Source organism: Rattus rattus, chromosome 2 (assembly GCF_011064425.1).
Source record: "Rattus rattus isolate New Zealand chromosome 2, Rrattus_CSIRO_v1, whole genome shotgun sequence".
Lineage (NCBI taxonomy): Eukaryota > Metazoa > Chordata > Mammalia > Rodentia > Muridae > Rattus > Rattus rattus.
Window position 1 is genome coordinate 3,510,611 of NC_046155.1, and position 17,235 is coordinate 3,527,845.

General features: G+C 50.8%; 2 protein-coding genes across 3 annotated transcripts; one reads left to right on the top strand and one right to left on the bottom strand.

The window, feature by feature from the left end:
* Window positions 1-376: 376 nt before the first annotated feature.
* On the bottom strand, window positions 377-5,848 carry Tmem134 (transmembrane protein 134). Its single transcript, XM_032891264.1, has 7 exons — window positions 5,576-5,848; window positions 4,646-4,710; window positions 4,152-4,241; window positions 3,973-4,049; window positions 1,017-1,061; window positions 815-868; window positions 377-740 (listed from the first exon to the last, which is right to left on the bottom strand). Exons 1-7 carry the CDS (start codon window positions 5,747-5,749, stop codon window positions 658-660), a joined length of 588 nt encoding a protein of 195 aa, XP_032747155.1. The 5' UTR covers window positions 5,750-5,848; the 3' UTR covers window positions 377-657.
* A 61-nt stretch (window positions 5,849-5,909) lies between these two features.
* Window positions 5,910-16,968, top strand: Aip (aryl hydrocarbon receptor interacting protein). 2 transcript variants are annotated; one of them, XM_032891263.1, is made up of 7 exons: window positions 5,910-6,000; window positions 10,287-10,496; window positions 13,415-13,594; window positions 15,258-15,446; window positions 15,932-16,108; window positions 16,210-16,351; window positions 16,654-16,968. In XM_032891263.1, the coding sequence occupies exons 2-7, from the start codon at window positions 10,398-10,400 to the stop codon at window positions 16,857-16,859; spliced, it is 993 nt and encodes a 330-aa protein (XP_032747154.1). In that variant the 5' UTR covers window positions 5,910-6,000; window positions 10,287-10,397; the 3' UTR covers window positions 16,860-16,968. The 2 variants fall into 2 exon arrangements, with proteins under 2 accessions (XP_032747154.1, XP_032747153.1); XM_032891262.1 differs by having other exon boundaries at window positions 5,926-6,048.
* The last annotated feature ends 267 nt before the right edge of the window (window positions 16,969-17,235 follow it).

The following is a 17,235-nucleotide window of genomic DNA, read 5'->3' on the forward strand; positions in this document are numbered from 1 at the left end:
ACAGCCTAGTGCTACAGGGCCAGGCGGGTACCAGGGTACCAGCCTCTAGGCCCCTGCGTGTATCACCTCTCAGTGCCCTTGGCTAGTGCTACCAGAGCCACTGTCATAGGTGTGTGTGTTTGGGGTGTGTGTGTGTGGTGTTGAATCTCCTCAGGGCTGAAGGCAGAGAGGCTGGGATTACTTCTTCATCCAGTTCTGTCCTAGACGTATGGTGACCTTGGGCACACTTGAGATCATCCAGGTTGTCCTTGCTGCCATGGGAGGTTGGTGGTCCTCTACAGCCCCAGGTGAGTCCTTTACTAAACCTTTGTAGAAGGAAGCTATGGTTATTAGTGTGCTGGGCCAGGCCTGGTGGGGCAGAAAAGTGCAACTGTCCTTGCTGGAAGTAATTACCCTTTTATTAGCACAAAATTAAACCAACCCAGGAGTCCAGGGCCCAGGGATAAGTTAAGGCACACATCAGGTAAGGGCAATATCCCCAGGCTGGCATGTCCCAAACTTCCTGAGCAAATCCAAAGAGGCCTGGTGGTGGTGAGGGTCTCAGAGCGCCTCTGTCTTCCAGGTGAAAGGAACAGAACCGGGTGTAGGTTGGAGGAATACCCTGTGGACACGTGGAGGTGACCTGAGGCCTTGGATCATTGGGAAGCCACTGGCAGCTCACTTCTCAAAGTAGGGCAGGTAGAAGAACTGGAAGCCCCGGCGGCCCTTGACAGCACAGTAGATGAAGATCACATGGTAGACTGTGGGGGTGGTGTCTGTCAGTGAAGGTACCTGGCCCTGTCCCACCCATGCCCCACTCTCACAGCACTCTTACCTCCTGGAACTAGCAGTAGGATGCCTGGCACAAAGAAGATGGCGCTGGAAACACCTATGGTAGAAAGAAACCGACAGCTCAGGACCAGGGGCCCCTGGGACGATGGCTGCCTGGGAAGACCTCCCTCTCTCCAGGAGGGTGGCTAATTTGTGCTGGGAGTTGGGAGGGTTTGCCAAAAGACCCAGGCAGGAACGAAACTCACCTGGTGAGGGGGCCACCTCCAGTCCCACGCCGACCAGGATAAGCACTGCACACATATGGGGTTGTGGAGGGGAAGGACAGGAGGGTGAGGGCAGGTTTCGGCCTGATAGATCTCCCACCTAAACTGATACTCCCTGGGCAGAATACCTCCCAGGATGCTCACCAAGCTGTTTTCAGGGTAGGGTAGTGGGCAGGCCCTGGGAAACAGCTATGAAATAGGAGTTTTTACAGTATACTCTCCGAATGGCTGGTACTAAGAATTCCGCCACAAAAAGCAGGTAGGGCTGGTGCAAAAAGCATCTGGCATGGTGGCAAGCACCTTTAGTCCCAGCACTCAGGAGGCAGAGGCAGGCAGATTTCTGTGAGATTGAGGCCAGCCTGGTCTACATAGCGAGTTCCAGGACAACCAGGGCTATATAAAGAGACCCTGTATCCCTCCCACCCCCTGCAAAAGGCAGATGGGGGGGCAGCAAGATGGCTCAGTGGGTAAAGAAGTTTGCCACAAAGCCCAACTACTTGAGTTCAATTCCTTAGACCCAAATGGTGGAAGCAGAGAACTGACTCTTGCAAGTTTCCCTCTGCTGAGCTGTGACACACATTTGCCCTCCTCCTATGCCCACATACACACAAATCAAAGAATGTGACAGAAGGGTGGATAAGTCCTTGTTCCATGGCCTTTTTAGTGGACGGATCCACAAGATCCTGAAAGCTATGATCTATGTGAGGAAAGAGGTCTGTGTGGGAGCTTGAAACAACTGCCTCAACTCAGCCCAGGGAGACAGTGACCTCTAAGCATGGCGGGAGGGCAGGAATGATTGGACCGCCAGGCCCTGTGCGAAGCATTACGTGCAATGACTTGATAAACTAAACCATGGCCTGGTGGGACACAGGAGAAGCCACAGATGAGAATCCAGGCAGAGAGAATTCAGCAGAGGGAACAGCACAGCCAAGTCTCAGAGTCTGGAGGGGACCTGAAGCTTTCTAAGAGCTTCCAGCACTTGATGACTGAACAAGAAAAACCTGGGAGAGGATTCTGGGACAGCACGTTATCTGAGGCATGGCTATGGCCTTTGCTGGAGAGGTCATAGCTGGACTCACTGCTGGGGGTGGGTACAGCCAGGGGGCCACCATGAACTTTTGTATATTTCATGTTCTACAAAAAGCACCCCAAAAACAGGGTTCACACTCATTCCCTGACCCTGGTTTCCGGCTGCAGGTTAGAGTAAACATCCTTTCTTAGAGCAACATTCCTAGAGCCCTTGGTGGCTTTCTGGTGATCCCAAAGCTTGGCAGTCATGGGGCAGGTCTCAACCCCGGGCCATCTGCCTTCCAGCTGCAACCCAAGGAAGCCCACTCTCCTGCCTGAGCTCGGGTCCTTACTTCCCACACCAGGATGTTATCAACACTTGCTTTCCTGGGTTGAGGAGAAGCCAGCAGTAGGTGTCACCAATGCCCAGCCTGAAGTGGTGCTAGCAAGTCACAGCTCTGCCTCCTACACTCAAAAACCAAGAGGTGGAGACTAGATTCTGGCTGGGAGACCTAGATGGCTGGGAGCTTTGACCTTCCTGGAGAAGAAAGGGAAGGGGACCTAGGGAGGCAGCCACAGTTGGTCCTTCTTTATGGCCCTGTGTTGATCCCAACCCTGGATGCCTTGGAACTTTGCATCTCAGTTCCATAAAGAAGACAGAAATATGTGGATGTGAAATCTGCCTATGCTGGACCCCAGTTTCCCTCACTGAACAATGTGGGATGGAGAAAGGTCCTGGTCAGATCACAGACCACAGGAGAAGCAGGCCTGATGCCTGGCCTCAGGGACACTAGTATCCCGAGCACTTGGACTGGATTCTGGACCCTGCTTCTCACTTGCCACTTCTGTAAGGTGAAAAAATGGACCTGCCAACAGGCAACACAGAATAAATGGGAACTGGTACCTCTCTGCCCTCTGGCAGACTAAACAGGTTGAATTAAAACAAACAAACAAACAAACAAACAAACACCCAAACAATGGGGGGGGCACAGGCATCATATGTCTTTAACCCTAGCTTTTTTAAGGCAGAAGCAGGACCTCTGAGTTTGAGGTGATCGTAATATACATAGCAAGCTCTAGGAAAGCCAGGGCTACACAGAGAAACCCTGCCTTGAAAAATCAACCAACCAACCAACCAATCAACAGGAAAGTGAGTTGGGCATAGTGCATATAACTGTAATCCCAGAATACAGAAGGCAGGGGCACAATGATCAAGTGTTCGAGATCATACCTCACTGTCTGGGCTATATGAAATGCTGTCTTTCAAAAAGCGGGTAAGGAACTGAAGAGACAGCTCGGGGGTTAGGAGCATATATTACTCTTGCAGAGGACCCAGGGTTGGATCCCAGCACCCACACAGTGGTTCCTAACCCTCCATAACTCCAGCTCCTGGGGATCCAATCCCTTTTTCTGACTTCCCTGGAGATTGCTCACACATGGTAACATCTGCATACACATAAAACAAAAATATAAAAAATAATTAAAAAAAAAACTTAAAAAAAAAAAAAAGGCTGGGTGGTGGTGGTGGTGGTGGTGGTGGTGTGGTGGTGGTGGTGGTGGTGGTGGTGTGGTGGTGGTGGTGGTGGTGTGGTGGTGGTGGAGGACACCTTTAATCCTAGTATTAGGGAAGCAGGGGCAGGTAGAATTCCAGACCAGGTCTATAGAGTGAGTTCCAGGATAGCCAGGGCTACACAGAGAAACTCCTGTCTCAAACAAGAACAAGAACAACAAAACAAGACAAAAATACTGAACGGGTACTTAGGTTCCATTTTTTCCCCTCCCTTTGTGCCTCTCTGGCCAGATGAGCAGGGCTGTGGGGGTAATCCTCTCATAGCCCCACTTGCTCAGTTCTAACAGGGAGGCCTAGAGTGCTAAGGGGCTTCAGAACCTGCTCACAGGAGGGAGGAAGTTAGACCCGTAGGACACTCACCTAGGCCCAGCAGCAGAAGCAGGAAGGAGGCCAGCACCACCCGGCGGTTTTTCTGGATCAAAGGATGTTGGGTCCAGCTGGGTGGCAGGAGAGCAAGACAGAGGTCAAGGAGGTGGAGCAGGCGGGGAGCCAGGGCTGAAGGTGCTTGGAAGCTGAACCCTAAGTGAGGAGGCTCTTACCTGCAGCAAGCATTGTAGGAGCGCTGGGTGCTACTGCTGATGGTGCTGAAGGACCACTGGGAGCTACGGATAGACATGTGCCCAGAACCCCTGAAGGACAGAAGGATGGTGTGGGGAGGGGAAGATAAAGTCCAGAGATAAACTCAGGGTATATATAGGGACTGAGGTTAACCCCTGCAGGACAGAGAGGTCAAGGGTAGGGGGTGAGAGTGAACTATAGAATGGGGTGTGTGTTAAGAGGAATGAAAAGGGAAGGGTGGGGACCGGGTTAAACAGAGGACTCCTCAAATATAGAAAGCCCGGCAGTGATGAGGGGGTGGCACGGGGCACTGGGGTAAGGTGACCCAGCTGGACAGGAGATCCCACGAGGGAAATAGGGCTGGGGTCCCTACACGACAGATACGTGCATCTGGCTGGGGACTGGGCAGGTTCTTGCAAACAGGAGCCTGAGACACGGGCCTAGGATGCAGAGTGGGTCCCCACCTGGCTCTGACCTGGTGCTGACTCCCCCATCAGGCTCCGGAGAGGCCTGGGCTCCATCCTCATCATTTTCCAGATTCTGTTCCAGAACATAAGGTCCAGAGAGGTTTCAGGGTCTGGGCCTTTTCACTCCCCTCTGGGGTGAGGAGAAAAGCAACCAGACAGCGTCTGCCTGGCAGGTCTGGCAGCTAGCTGCTCCCCTGGCTCTCCCTGCCCTCCCAGCAAAACTGGTTTGATGATTCAGAAACCAAAACCTGGGTAGGAAGTAGGTGGTTGTTGGGGCCTTCAGCACAGAAGCCAGCAGGAGTGGGTGGAGGGCTGCCAGCGTGGTTCCCAGGGGCAGGTGACCACTCAAATAGGGCCCTTAGGATTTTTCAGGGACCCAACATAGAGACTCTGATTTGGTGTAGCGTAGCACAGGCTTCTGGTTCCTATGTCCCAAAGAACGATAGGGTTGGGGGAAGCTACCTGAGACAATGATTTATGGTGTGGTTGAAATTAAGAGATGAGCAAACACATCATGTGTGGGGACCTCCACTTTTAGGATGATTTTCAAAACAGAGGGGATGCAGATTCTCCAGAGGTCATGTGGCCTGGGGCCCAAGGGATGCTGTAAGAACCGACAAGGTCTGGTTCAGATTGGAAGTACTCCCCAAACTCCAAGGAGTGATATTGGGGTGTCACTCTACAGGACAGGTGGGTTCTCCACTGTTACTTAGGCCTGAGTTCCTAGTCTGGGTTTGCAGCTCTCCAAAGCTGCATTGGGACCGAACTAGGAGCTCAGAGGGCAAGGACATAACTCTGGACGAGCAGACACATCTAGGGGATAGTTTTCCACTCCGCTGGCATCTCTAGGAAGAGGCTCCGGAGTTAGACTTCTCCGGGGCCGGACCTGGGGCCCCGCCCTATCCCGGACAAGAAGGTGAGACAGCAGGGCCATTCACCTGGTAGCGTAGCCGGGACTGCTTTTCTTCATCAGTCACCTCGAATCGGGCCCGGCGATCGAAGTGCAGCGGCCCGAAGCGGGCGACCCCGCTCGACTCAGGCCCAGGCCCCGCGTCCTCCAGGGTCAGCTCGAAGGCGTCATCGATGCTGAACTGGGGCCGGGCGGCGCTCATGGCCCCCGCCGGCCTAGGCGCCTAGCGCCGCCGCCGCCATTTGGGCCCGCCACGGCCCCGCCCACCAAACAGGTCCCGCCCCTGCAGGGCCCGCCCTGTAGCCCTAGGAGCGAAGATTTGCCCTCTACAACGGCCCCGCCCTGCCCGCTCCTCCTCCACAGGCCTGAGCTGCAGAATGCCGAGTTGATTCGGGAATCACGTCAGAGTCTCGCGGGTAGCGGGACTCGCGGCGCCACCCAGAGGCTACCTTGGTGAGCGACAGCCCGGGCTGTGACCAGGAACTATCTAGGCTTGCTCTTGTAAGAGTGGAGTGGGTGTGGGGAAGGTTGGGGAGGTAGGGGAGGTGGAGTGTTGGGTTGGTGGGTGTGGGTGGATGTGGGGCAGCTTTCTATGCCCAGCTGCTCAAACCTCATGAGGTGGCCTGGGTTCTAGCTCGCACTCTTGTGCTATCGAAACTCTTGGACCTGTTCCTCCATCCTACTCACCACAGCTTCCAGTGAAGCTTTCTCTTTGTTCACTGCTTTCTCTTCCGTGCTCGAGTGTTTGGAACTGAATAGATACTCAATAAATATTTGTGACAGGACCGAGTAGGCAGTTTGCCAAAGTGGTACATCTGGGATTTGAACCTACATCTTCCTAGCTCACAAAGTGTTTGTTCTCCTCCATGTCCAACCACCCTCTCATTTTATGATCTCCCATAAAGGACTGAGTCAACCCAATTTCTCAGTTTATGGTGAAAGAGGCTCCTTTCTGCTTGTTGTAATTCATTTTTCCTTCCCCTTTTCCCATCTTCCCTCCCTCCCTTTTCCCTCCCCTTCCTTCCCATCTTTCCCTTTTTCTCCCAAGACCTAGCCTCACTGTGCTTCAACAGACCCTGCCTGTCCCGTCCCACACATGGCATTGTCTTCTGTGTGGGTGTGTTTGCAATTTACAAACATGGTGTCCCGGATCAAGTGCATTCTGTTGTTTGCATTTTTCCATTTTTCCACATGCATCTTGTTTGCTGTTTCTATTGACTATAGTTGAGGTACCAGTTGGGCTTCCAGCACTCATCCCCACAGCAATCAGGCTGAGGTCGCTTCATGCACAGATCACTGCTGTCTCCTATGGATGGTAGGAGGCCTCCTTTTCCAGCAGGTGGTTGTCTAGGTCATAGGGGGTTTACCTTAACACCTACCCCAAGGCCTTTCTCTCAGGCCATGGTGGCATCCAGTTTCCTAAGAGCTGGTAGTTCTGATGGACCCAAAGAGATGCTTCTCTCCTTCCCTGGCCTTTTTGGTTGATTGGTGAGGTATTTTCAACACTGGCATCTTCCTATGTGGCTCTCACCAGGCTGAAAATTGCTATGTAGACAATGCATAGGTCTCCTGGCTCAGCCTAATGATGGCATTACAGGCTGACCATTACACATGGTTTCTTTCTTCCTTCTTGCCTCCCCTTTCCCTTCCTTCCTTCCTCTGTCACTCTTCCTTCCTCTTCCTTTTTTCTCCTCCCTCCTGCCTTAACATATTTATTTATTGTCTTTGCACACAAATCTGTGTGTGCATGCCTATGTTACGGCACACATGTAGGTCAGAGAACTTACTGGGAGTAGGCATGTTTTTGTCCACTATGTGGGTTCAGGGGCATCTAACTCAGATTGTCAGCCTGTGGCAGATGCCTTTACCAGACTCTCTCTTCTCTGTACCTTCTTTATTTTTTAGATTTATTTATTTATTTCATGTATGTGAATACACTGTCACTGTCTTCAGACACACCAGAAGAGGGAATCGGATCCCATTACAGATGGTTGTGAGCCACCATGTGGTTGCTGGGAATTGAACTCAGGACCTCTGGAAGAGCAGTCAATGCTCTTAACCACTGAGCCATCTCTCCAGCCCTGACATTCTTTTTAAAATTTATATTTATGTGTATGAGTGTTTTGCCTGCATGCATGCCAGTGTATCACATGGTGTGCCTGGGACCTGTAGAGGTCAGAAGATCCCCTCAAACTGGAGTTACAGATAGTTGTGAGTGGCCATGTGGGTGCTAGGAACCAAACCCTGGTTGTCTGGAAGAGCAACAAGCACTCTACACCACAGAGCCATCCTACCACTCTGTCTCAAGTACTTTTCCCATTAAGTTGTCTGTGTAATAAATCTATCTCACATTATGCCAGTCTTACATCATTGGGAGAAATACTACTTGCTCTTTAGTCTGTCTCATCTTGCATTTTTGTGTGTGTGTGTGTGTGTGTGTGTGTGTGTGTGTGTGTGTGTGTGTGTTTGAGACAAAATTTGTTCTCGGGGTACAATACACATAACATTAACTTGCCACCCTTGCAGTTTCAAACTGCCCAGTTCAGTTATGTATTCACAGTATTGTATGGCCAGTCAGTCTGTAGAGCTTTGTAAAACAGAAACTCGGTCCTTATTTACTTAAAAAACAACTTCCCCATTCCCACTGCACCATTCTACTTTCTGTCTCTATGAGCTGCCTGTGCAGACACTTCAGTAAGTGGGATCATACAGCATTTTTAAATGCGTATGTACATTATACCTGTGCCTGGTGCCCACAGAGGCCACAAAAGCACGTTTAGTGTGCTGGAACAGGAGGTTATGAAGGCCTATGTGGGTGTGGAGAATGGAACTCACATCCCCTGAAGTAGCCAGTGCCCTTAACCGCTGGCCATCACTCCAGCCCATACAGTATTTTTTTCATGACCGATAGTTCACTGAGAATATTGGTAGGATTATGTAGTGTATTCAATTAGCTTAATTTGTGGGTGTGTATGCTAGAGAAAGAACCCCAGGCCTCTCGAATGCCAGGCAAATGCTCCAACAGTGAGCTACACCCTCAGTCCCTAGATTAACATTATTATTATTATTGTTGTTGTTGTTGTTGTTATTGTTATTTTTTTTTCCTGGTTCTTTTTTTTTTTTTTTTCGGAGCTGGGGACCGAACCCAGGGCCTTGCCCTTCCTAGGTAAGCGCTCTACCCCTGAGCTAAATCCCCAGCCCCTGTTATTGTTATTATTGGTTTTTCAAAACAGGGTTTCTCTGTATAGCTATTGCTCTCCTGGAACTCTCTCTATAGACCAGTCTGACCTTGAACTCAGAGATCTGCCTGCTTTTGCCCCCCAAGTGCTGGGATTAAAGGTGTGCACCATAGCCACCTGGATAATATATTATTTTTTTTAAATTGCTTTTTTTTTAAAGATTTTATTTATTCATTTTATATATGATGAGTACACTGTCACTGTCTTCAGACACACCAGAAGAGGGCATCAGATCTTGTTACAGATGGTTGTGAGCCACCATGTGGTGGCTGGGATTTGAACTCATGACCTCTGGAAGAGCAGTCAGTGCTCTTAACTGCTGAGCCATCTCTCCAGCCCAATATATTATTTTTATCTGTTCATATCTTCCATGCAGTGGTGTATACTTATCAGCCATATCAGTCAGCCTTCCTTCTGTTGTACTTTCTGGAACACGAGCAGAGCAGACTATGTTTTACTAACATTCGGTATAGCTTGCCTGTAAGCTCTCTGTTGATGGAAAACAAAACCAAGTGTGTTTCCTCTTCCCTTCAGAAGCCCTGCCCTTCTCGGAGGACTTCTTGCTGGAAAGTGAAGCAGTCAAGTGTGTGAAGCACTTAGCACCTGGGGCTCAGGGGAAACACACTAATCCTCCTGGTTATGATGAGGGATGAAGACACTGCAGAGGTCCCAAGACTCCCCTACCTTGTGAGAGCAGGAACGTCTCACAGCTGCTGTTTACAGCTAGATTCCAGGAGGAGAGACAGACCATTTCTCCCCTAAAGTAGCTCTTTCCTACCATCCATTTTTTTCTCTAATATGTAGGGGCACTTATTATGCACTACCCAGATTCATCCAAACCCAACGCGTTGGGGTTCCCATGGGGATACTGACCCTAAACTCTTAAGGGGTAGGCGTGGGGAGGGGATAGTTAAACAATTCCAAGTAGTAATCTACCACTGAGCTACATCCCAACCCAGTCCCTTTATTATTATTTTTAAGACAAACCATTTAACCAACTGAGGGGTTAACGTACCCCATGTTGGCCTATGTATAACCAAGGATGACCTTGAACTCCTGATCCTTCTGCTTACCACCTTCTGAGTACTGGTATTTTAAGTGTGTGTCACCACACCAGGCTTCCTTCCCTTTTTTTCTGAAGACATGTGAATCTAGACTCCAGAATCTAGATGTCATAATTTATGCTAAGCATGCAAAATAAAAAGGGCCAAAGGGAATACACAGGTGGAGCTGTTTTTTTCGTTTTTTATTTTCTAACTGGAATGCCGTTAAATAGGGCATCTATAACTTAAATGGAGTGGCACACAGCTACTAGAGCTGCAGTCCCAATAAAGCCAACTGAGCACAACTGGCAGGGGAGGCCACAGTCGCGTCCCATTGGTTAGGCTCCGCCCCTAAGCAGGTTCAGGGCCCGCCCCCAGCTCCGCGGTAAAGCCGCAGCATTAAGAGCCAATCACGGCTCTTTCCTTCATTCCCTCCCTTTTTGGCTTCTGCCCTCAGTCAAAATGGCGCTTGCTCAGAAGCTGCCCAGGCTCTAGGAGTTGCCGAAACAGGTCCGGAAGCTACCGAGCGAGTCCGGAAGTTGCCGAAAGGGAGCAGCGGGGAAGGAGGATGGCGGATCTCATCGCAAGACTTCGAGAGGACGGGATCCAAAAGCGTGTGATACAGGAGGGCCGAGGAGAGTTGCCGGAATTTCAGGATGGCACTAAGGTTTGTGTCCATCCTCTCCCCCCTTTCCCAGCCTCTCTTCTGAAGCGCGGTGCGCATGCGAGGCGGGAGGAGGCCGTAGGTGAGAGGTTGCGCATGCCCAAAGCGCAGCTGCCAGTCACCCTACCTCTTGCATGCGGAGCTCGACGCTGATTGGTTTGGATTTAAGTGGGAGTAAATTCAGATATGTCTACTCCGCCCCTTGGCTTTGCTTTAGGACTACATTGGACGGGTGTGTGTGTGTGTGTGTGTGTGTGTGTGTGTGTGTGTGTGTGTGTGTGTGTGTGTGTGTGTGTGTGTGATCCCAAAATGGGTTTTGGTGTGGGTGTGACCTCAGTGCTGATACCTGTACTTGAAGGCTCAAAGCTCATGCAGTTAGGGCAACTCTCATTGTTTGCATAGGGAAACTGAGGTCCTGGAACTAAAAAGCACAGAGTCCCAGAGATCTAGTTTTCCAGACCAAACTCCTACATCAGCTTTCTGATAGCTGGTAGCACTGCTTTCATATCTGGGCACCGAGCTCAGGTACCCCTTCACTGAGACACTCCGTATCTCTAGGTTTCCCTGCTCTGTTGCTGTAGATCTCTAATAACCGTGTGAGCTGATACCAGTGAAGTCGAAAGGAAGAATTCTGTGAATGAAAGTGTGCCTGCTGGCCCGTGGTGTTAAGCCAGCAGGCAGAGAGCCTGATGTGAGGGTAAATGCTGAGAGAGACAGAGAGCAGGCCTGTGGTGGCAGTGATCAGCCGTGCTTGAAAAAGGTATCTCCAAGCTGGGCCTAGTGGCATAGGCTTACAATCTCAGCCACTGGTGAAGCTGAGGCAGCAGAATTGAAAGTTAAAGAGCAGCCTGGGCTACATCATGAGTTCAAGGCCAACCAGGGACACTTAATGAGACACAGCTTTAAAAATTAGAGTGATGGAGGTAGAGAGCAGGTTTTGGAGGAAGCCCGGTAAGAGGGATTCCAGATGGAACAGACTAGGATATAATACAAGGACAGAGGAGTTGTGGGCAGGGGCACCCAGCAAATAGGAGCAGGCAGGATTAAACAATCACCGGTGGGTTAGCAGCACAGACAGTCTTCCAGTGGTGAGGTGGCTCAGTGAATAGAGGTGCTTGCTGCCAAGACTGATGACCTGAGTCAGATCCACAGGACCTCGATGGCAGAAGGAGAAAGTGACTTCTGCAAGTTGTTCTCTGATCTCATACAAGTACTGTGTCACATGTGAGCCCCCAAATAGATATAAATGTAATATAAAAATATCACCAGGGTTAGGGATGGGGCTTAGTGGTAGAGTCTAGGATGTAGAGGCCTTGGATTTTATCCCAAGAAGAAAAGTAAAAGAGAAGGCCCAGCCCAGTGAACCCGGAGGTTCATGTTCATGGTTCATCTCCCACAGTGCTAGACAGGTATGGGTGATTCTGTTTTACTGATGTGGAAACTGACTTCAGAGAGTCAGCACAGCCACATACCAGTTAAGAGTGTGGGCTCAGCTAACCATATCCTGTTGAGATTTCCGTCTCAAGCTTTCCTCTGGCTGCCCTCACTCTAACATGATCTTATCTAGAGTCAACTTTTTGAAATGACTCCATGCCCAGATTACTCCCAAATGTGGGTGTCTACCTCCTCTCACCCTTCTGCCCTTGATGCTGGAATGGCACCACAGTATTCTTGTTTGTTTGTTTGTTTGTACGGTTGGTTGGTTTTTTTTGAGACAGGGTTTCTGTGTAGCCCTGGCTGTCATAGAACTTATTCTGTGGACCAGGCTGGCCTTGAACTCAAAAGATACAGCTGTCTCTGCCTCATGAGTGCTGGGCTTAAAGATGGGAGCCACCATGCCCAGCTATGACCACACTTTTTTTTTTTTTTTTTTTTTTTTTTTTTTTTTTTTTTGGAGCTGGGGACCAACCCAGGGCCTTGTGCTTGCTAGGCAAGTGCTCTACCACTGAGCTAAATCCCCAACCCGACCACACAGTCTTAATCTGTTCAATGTGCTAACTCTAGTCCAGGCAGAGTTGCCAGGGTCATACAGAAACTGTCCATCTTTGCCCCCTCCGACTATCCTCATCCCTTTAAAAGTGACCACATCACAGCAACAAGAACCTAAATTGGATTATATCCCACTTCTGCTAGGAGCCAACCAGTGGCTCTCATTTCAGAGTAAAAACTCGCTTCCTCAACATGGTCTATGTGCCTGTGGACCTCAACCCTACTCATTGCTAGGACTCTGTGGAGTCTGCACTCCTTGTTCACACTGTGGCACTGGCCTTGCTGATTTGAACACTCCACACTTTGATCCATTGTGTGCTTTTGTACCTGTTGTTCCTTTGGCCTAGAAACTTACTACCTGAGTCCCCTGCCTGACGCACTCTTTTCTTTATTTCTTATTTCCTATTTCCTATTCCTCTGCTTAAAATTTGCCTCCTTGGAGAAACCCCTGCCTCACTTCTGTAAATTTTTTTTCTTAAAATGCTAAAAAAAAAAAAAAGCAAATTCACTTTCCACTAACATAGCATATGGTTTCGTCTGGCTCTCCCTCCTTTATTCTAGAAAGACCGTGGGAGCTCCTCGGTGGCTCTGTGGCGTCTTATGTTTCTTTGTGTGTCTTACACAGAGTGTAGGCATATAGTAGGAGCTCAGTAGGCCTATGTTGAAAGCATGATTGAAAATGAGCTGTCTCAGCCCTGTCCCCCAGTATCCACGGGCTCTCGTCCTCTTGCTTCCCTGTCCTTACGTGGCTCTCACTGAGACGTGGCTCTCACTGAGACGTGGCTCTCACTGAGATGATGGGATAGAGCCAGGTGTAGCGCTAGCTGGCGGTCCGAGGAGAGCATCATCCCTTGTGTTTACAAGCACTGTATTTGAGCTGGGACTTTAGTGGGGCTCTGTTCCTTCACCTGATGTCCCATGTGGTCTCGCAGGCCACCTTCCACTTCCGGACGCTGCATAGTGACCCGGAGGGCTCTGTCATAGATGACAGCCGAGCACGCGGCAAGCCCATGGAGCTCATCATCGGCAAGAAGTTCAAGCTTCCTGTGTGGGAGACCATCGTGCGTACCATGCGTGAGGGGGAGACGGCCCAGTTCCTCTGCGATGTCAAGGTAACAGTTCTGGGCTCTGCGGCATTTGTCTAGCCATGCTCTATGTCCGATCCTCAGGGCCCCTGCCCTGGCTTGGCCACTAACTGCCTAAATAAAGATGGGAGGTGGTGATGCATGCCTTTAATCTTAGCATTCTCTCAAACCACCACCAGGCTTGCATCCTGGTCTCTATTCTCTTCCTGGTCCATAAACCAGACTTCAGCCAGGGACTCATTTTTAATTGCAATTGGCCATAGGACCCATTACCTCACATTCTATGGCTCTTGGTCACTATTAGGGTAGGTTATATGTGGCTGCTCACATGTCTGCTCCTAGACAACGAACTCCTTGCTCTTCCTTCTCATTCATTTCCTATCACTTGCCCTCTCCTCAGGCTTCAAAGCCAATTCATGGTTATCACCACTGGGAAGTCCCCCTGACTGCTAAGGGTTTTCTTGAACCCCTCTTCTGGGTTCTTCTACCCTCATGTCCTGTGTGATAGTCAGGATCTGGCCTCTGTCTAGTTGTACCCACACATGATGGGAACTGGGAACCTCTTGCTTCCAACTGGAGTCAATGCAGAGCCCTTTGTCCAAAACCATCTGTGTGTGGATATCTGCTGGTAACCTACCGTGTGCAGAGAGCAGGGGACAGTGAGGAGTCCATTATATGAGTTCCACCATCCCTACATCTTTCTAAGGGTTCTAGGTTAAGTCTTCTGTTTCCGTCTTTCCAGTGTTTTGTCTGTCCTGGTACTGAGGGCTGAACCAGGGCATTGCACATGCTGGGCTGTTAACTACCTCTGAGCTACATACTCAGTCCTACTCCTTAGATAGAAACAGGTATGGTTTCTTTAGTAATAATGGTTGCACCAATGCACCAGGCAGCTCCCATGGGGATTCTTTATGTTGTTGTTGCTGCTGTTGTTTTTGTTGTTGTTTGGTTGTGTTGATTTTAGAGACAGGGTCTCTTTGTAATCCTGGATGTTTTGGAACTTACCATGTAGACCAGAATGGCCTCAGACTCAGGGCTCAGGGATCCATCTGCCAAGGTGTACACCACCACGCCCAGTTCCCCTGGAGATCTGAAGCTGCTGCCCTGTGCTTGACTCTGAGGTGGGCCTTTGCACAAATAGAAGTGGGCAGCAGAAGGAAGAGGTGGTGCTGGGAACGGGATGTGGTAAGGAGCTTGGCTTGTGGGACTGAAGGGGAGAAAGAGGAGAGCCTAATACTGGATCAAGACCAATAGGACACAGAAGGGAATTGTTGGTCTGTTTGTGAATTAGGCAGGTGCTGGATTTGGTGGCCAGAGATCATGGCAAAGTTCCACTGTGAGGGTGGAAGCCAGGCACCGGTGATGCACACCTTGAATCCCAGTATTCAGGAGGCATAGGCAGGGGGATCTCTGAGTTTGAGGCCAGCCTGGTCTAAAGAGTGAGTTCCAGGATAGTCAGGGATACATGAAGAAACTCTGTCTTGAACCCCACTCTCCTCCCCCAAAGAAAGAAAAACAAAATAAACAAAATTAAGAAAGAAAGAAGGGAGAAAGGAAAGGAAGGAAGGAAGAAACCAAGCAGAGGGAGAACAGCCTCCTGGTTTTCCCTGTGTGGGTGGTGATGTTGAGACTCTCTTGTGCCCAGTGAGCACCTGCGCACACTGACGGTGCCTCTGCCTCCCCCCTGCAGCACACAGTCCTGTATCCTCTGGTGGCCAAGAGCCTCCGCAACATCGCTGAGGGCAAGGACCCCTTGGAGGGCCAGCGGCATTGCTGTGGAATTGCTCAGATGCATGAGCATAGCTCCCTGGGTCATGCGGACCTGGACGCCCTGCAGCAGAACCCTCAACCCCTCATCTTCCACATCGAGATGCTGAAGGTGAGACCCTCCCCTTTGTCTCAAAGGTGACACCAGCCCCCTTTACCTCCCGTATCCCCGCTGCCCAGGGTTGGTCTGTGGATATGGGCAAGGATAGGAAAACTGGATGCTCCTAGGGCCCCATGCCTCTCAGGCCTCACTGATCACCACCTTGACTCTTGTGCTTTGTCCTTGAGCCCATCTTTTCCTCCACAGCTGGCTGTGCTTTGAAGGTGAGGGGTTAGGTAGCTCCTCTTGTCTACATAGGCTACTTCCCATGGAACATGCTCTGCCAGGGCGTGGGTGTCTGCCATCATCCTCACTGTTACGTGAAGTACTTGGTACTCCGTATGCCCGGGCATGCAGGAGCTGATGAGTGCGTGCTGAGAGACAAGTGGTCAGGGGTCATGGTTTCCAGCACCTAATGTCAGAGGCCTGATCAGGTGCTGCAGAGGACTCCAAGGTGCCCCATGGGCTCTGCTTTGAATTGGTTCCTGCCTTGGCAGGTGGAGAGCCCTGGCACCTACCAGCAGGACCCATGGGCAATGACAGATGAGGAGAAAGCAAAGGCAGTACCACTCATCCACCAAGAGGGCAACCGCTTATACCGTGAGGGGCAGGTGAAGGAGGCTGCTGCCAAGTACTACGATGCCATTGCTTGCCTCAAGAACCTGCAGATGAAGGTATCCTCAGAGGGACATGTGTGGGGAGGGACACATGGAGGAAGCAGAGGCTAGGGCCAGGGCTCATCGTCTCCGCTGTCCTTGCCCCCCCCACACCCCAGGAGCAGCCTGGATCACCCGACTGGATCCAGTTGGACTTGCAGATCACACCACTGCTACTCAACTATTGCCAGTGCAAGCTGGTGGCTCAGGAGTATTATGAAGTGCTGGATCACTGCTCCTCCATCCTCAACAAGTATGATGGTGAGCACCAGGCCCTCTGCACTTCAGACTGGCCTCTTCCCACCCAGCGCTGTGGGCACTTGGTCCTTCCCTCAGCTCTAACATCTCCCTCATTTGAGCTCCCCAGAAGAGCCTGACCAGAGCTTCCTTGCCAGCAGGGAGGGGTTGTGTCCAGGGAGTATGAGTGGTTCAGTGTGACGGGTGGCATGGGTTTGCTGTTCAGAGCAGACCAGCTCTCCCCATGGTGGGCTAGGGCCAGAAGACAGGCCGGCCAGGCTCCTCTCATGCCGCTTGCTGCCTTCTGCTTTCTGGTGTCCCCGCAGACAATGTCAAGGCTTACTTCAAGCGGGGTAAGGCCCATGCTGCTGTGTGGAATGCCCAGGAGGCCCAGGCTGACTTTGCCAAGGTGTTGGAGCTCGACCCTGCCCTGGCGCCTGTGGTTAGCAGAGAGCTGCGGGCCCTGGAGGCACGGATCCGGCAGAAGGATGAGGAGGACAAAGCCCGCTTCCGGGGCATCTTTTCCCACTAACAGGGCCTCAGTCTGCCCTGCCCTGCCAAGCCCACTGCTGCCACCACCTGTCAATCCCCCACTGCCACCTTGTGCTTCTGTGTATATAAAGGCCTTATTTATCTCTCTGGCTTTGCAGAGCTAATCCGTCCTGAAGGCTGGTCCTCACTGGCCAGGTGCTTGGTAGTCAGTGGGAGGGAAGAATTCAGGGTCTTACCTAGGTCCCTACTGGTTTGTGCTAAAGTCTCTGGGAGTTTCTTTCTGGCAAGTACCAGCTTCCTCCAGTATTAAGTTGTAGAGAAAGCAGGCATGGTTCACACAGGCCACAGTTCCAGCCTTAGGTCCCTCAGTCCTTGGCTTTTGGTTTTGGAGACAGAAGTTTCCTTAGGGGCACAGG

Coding starts and splice junctions, on each gene's coding strand:
- Aip (XM_032891263.1), top strand. CDS start 10,398: ATGGCGGATCTCATCGCAAGACTTCGAGAGGACGGGATCCAAAAGCGT. Junction 10,497..13,414: donor AATTTCAGGATGGCACTAAG/GTTTGTGTCCAT, acceptor GTGGTCTCGCAG/GCCACCTTCCACTTCCGGAC. Junction 16,109..16,209: donor TCAAGAACCTGCAGATGAAG/GTATCCTCAGAG, acceptor CCCACACCCCAG/GAGCAGCCTGGATCACCCGA.
- Tmem134 (XM_032891264.1), bottom strand. CDS start 5,749: ATGAGCGCCGCCCGGCCCCAGTTCAGCATCGATGACGCCTTCGAGCTG. Junction 4,711..5,575: donor AGTCCCGGCTACGCTACCAG/GTGAATGGCCCT, acceptor GTTCTGGAACAG/AATCTGGAAAATGATGAGGA. Junction 869..1,016: donor GGAGGTGGCCCCCTCACCAG/GTGAGTTTCGTT, acceptor TTTCTACCATAG/GTGTTTCCAGCGCCATCTTC.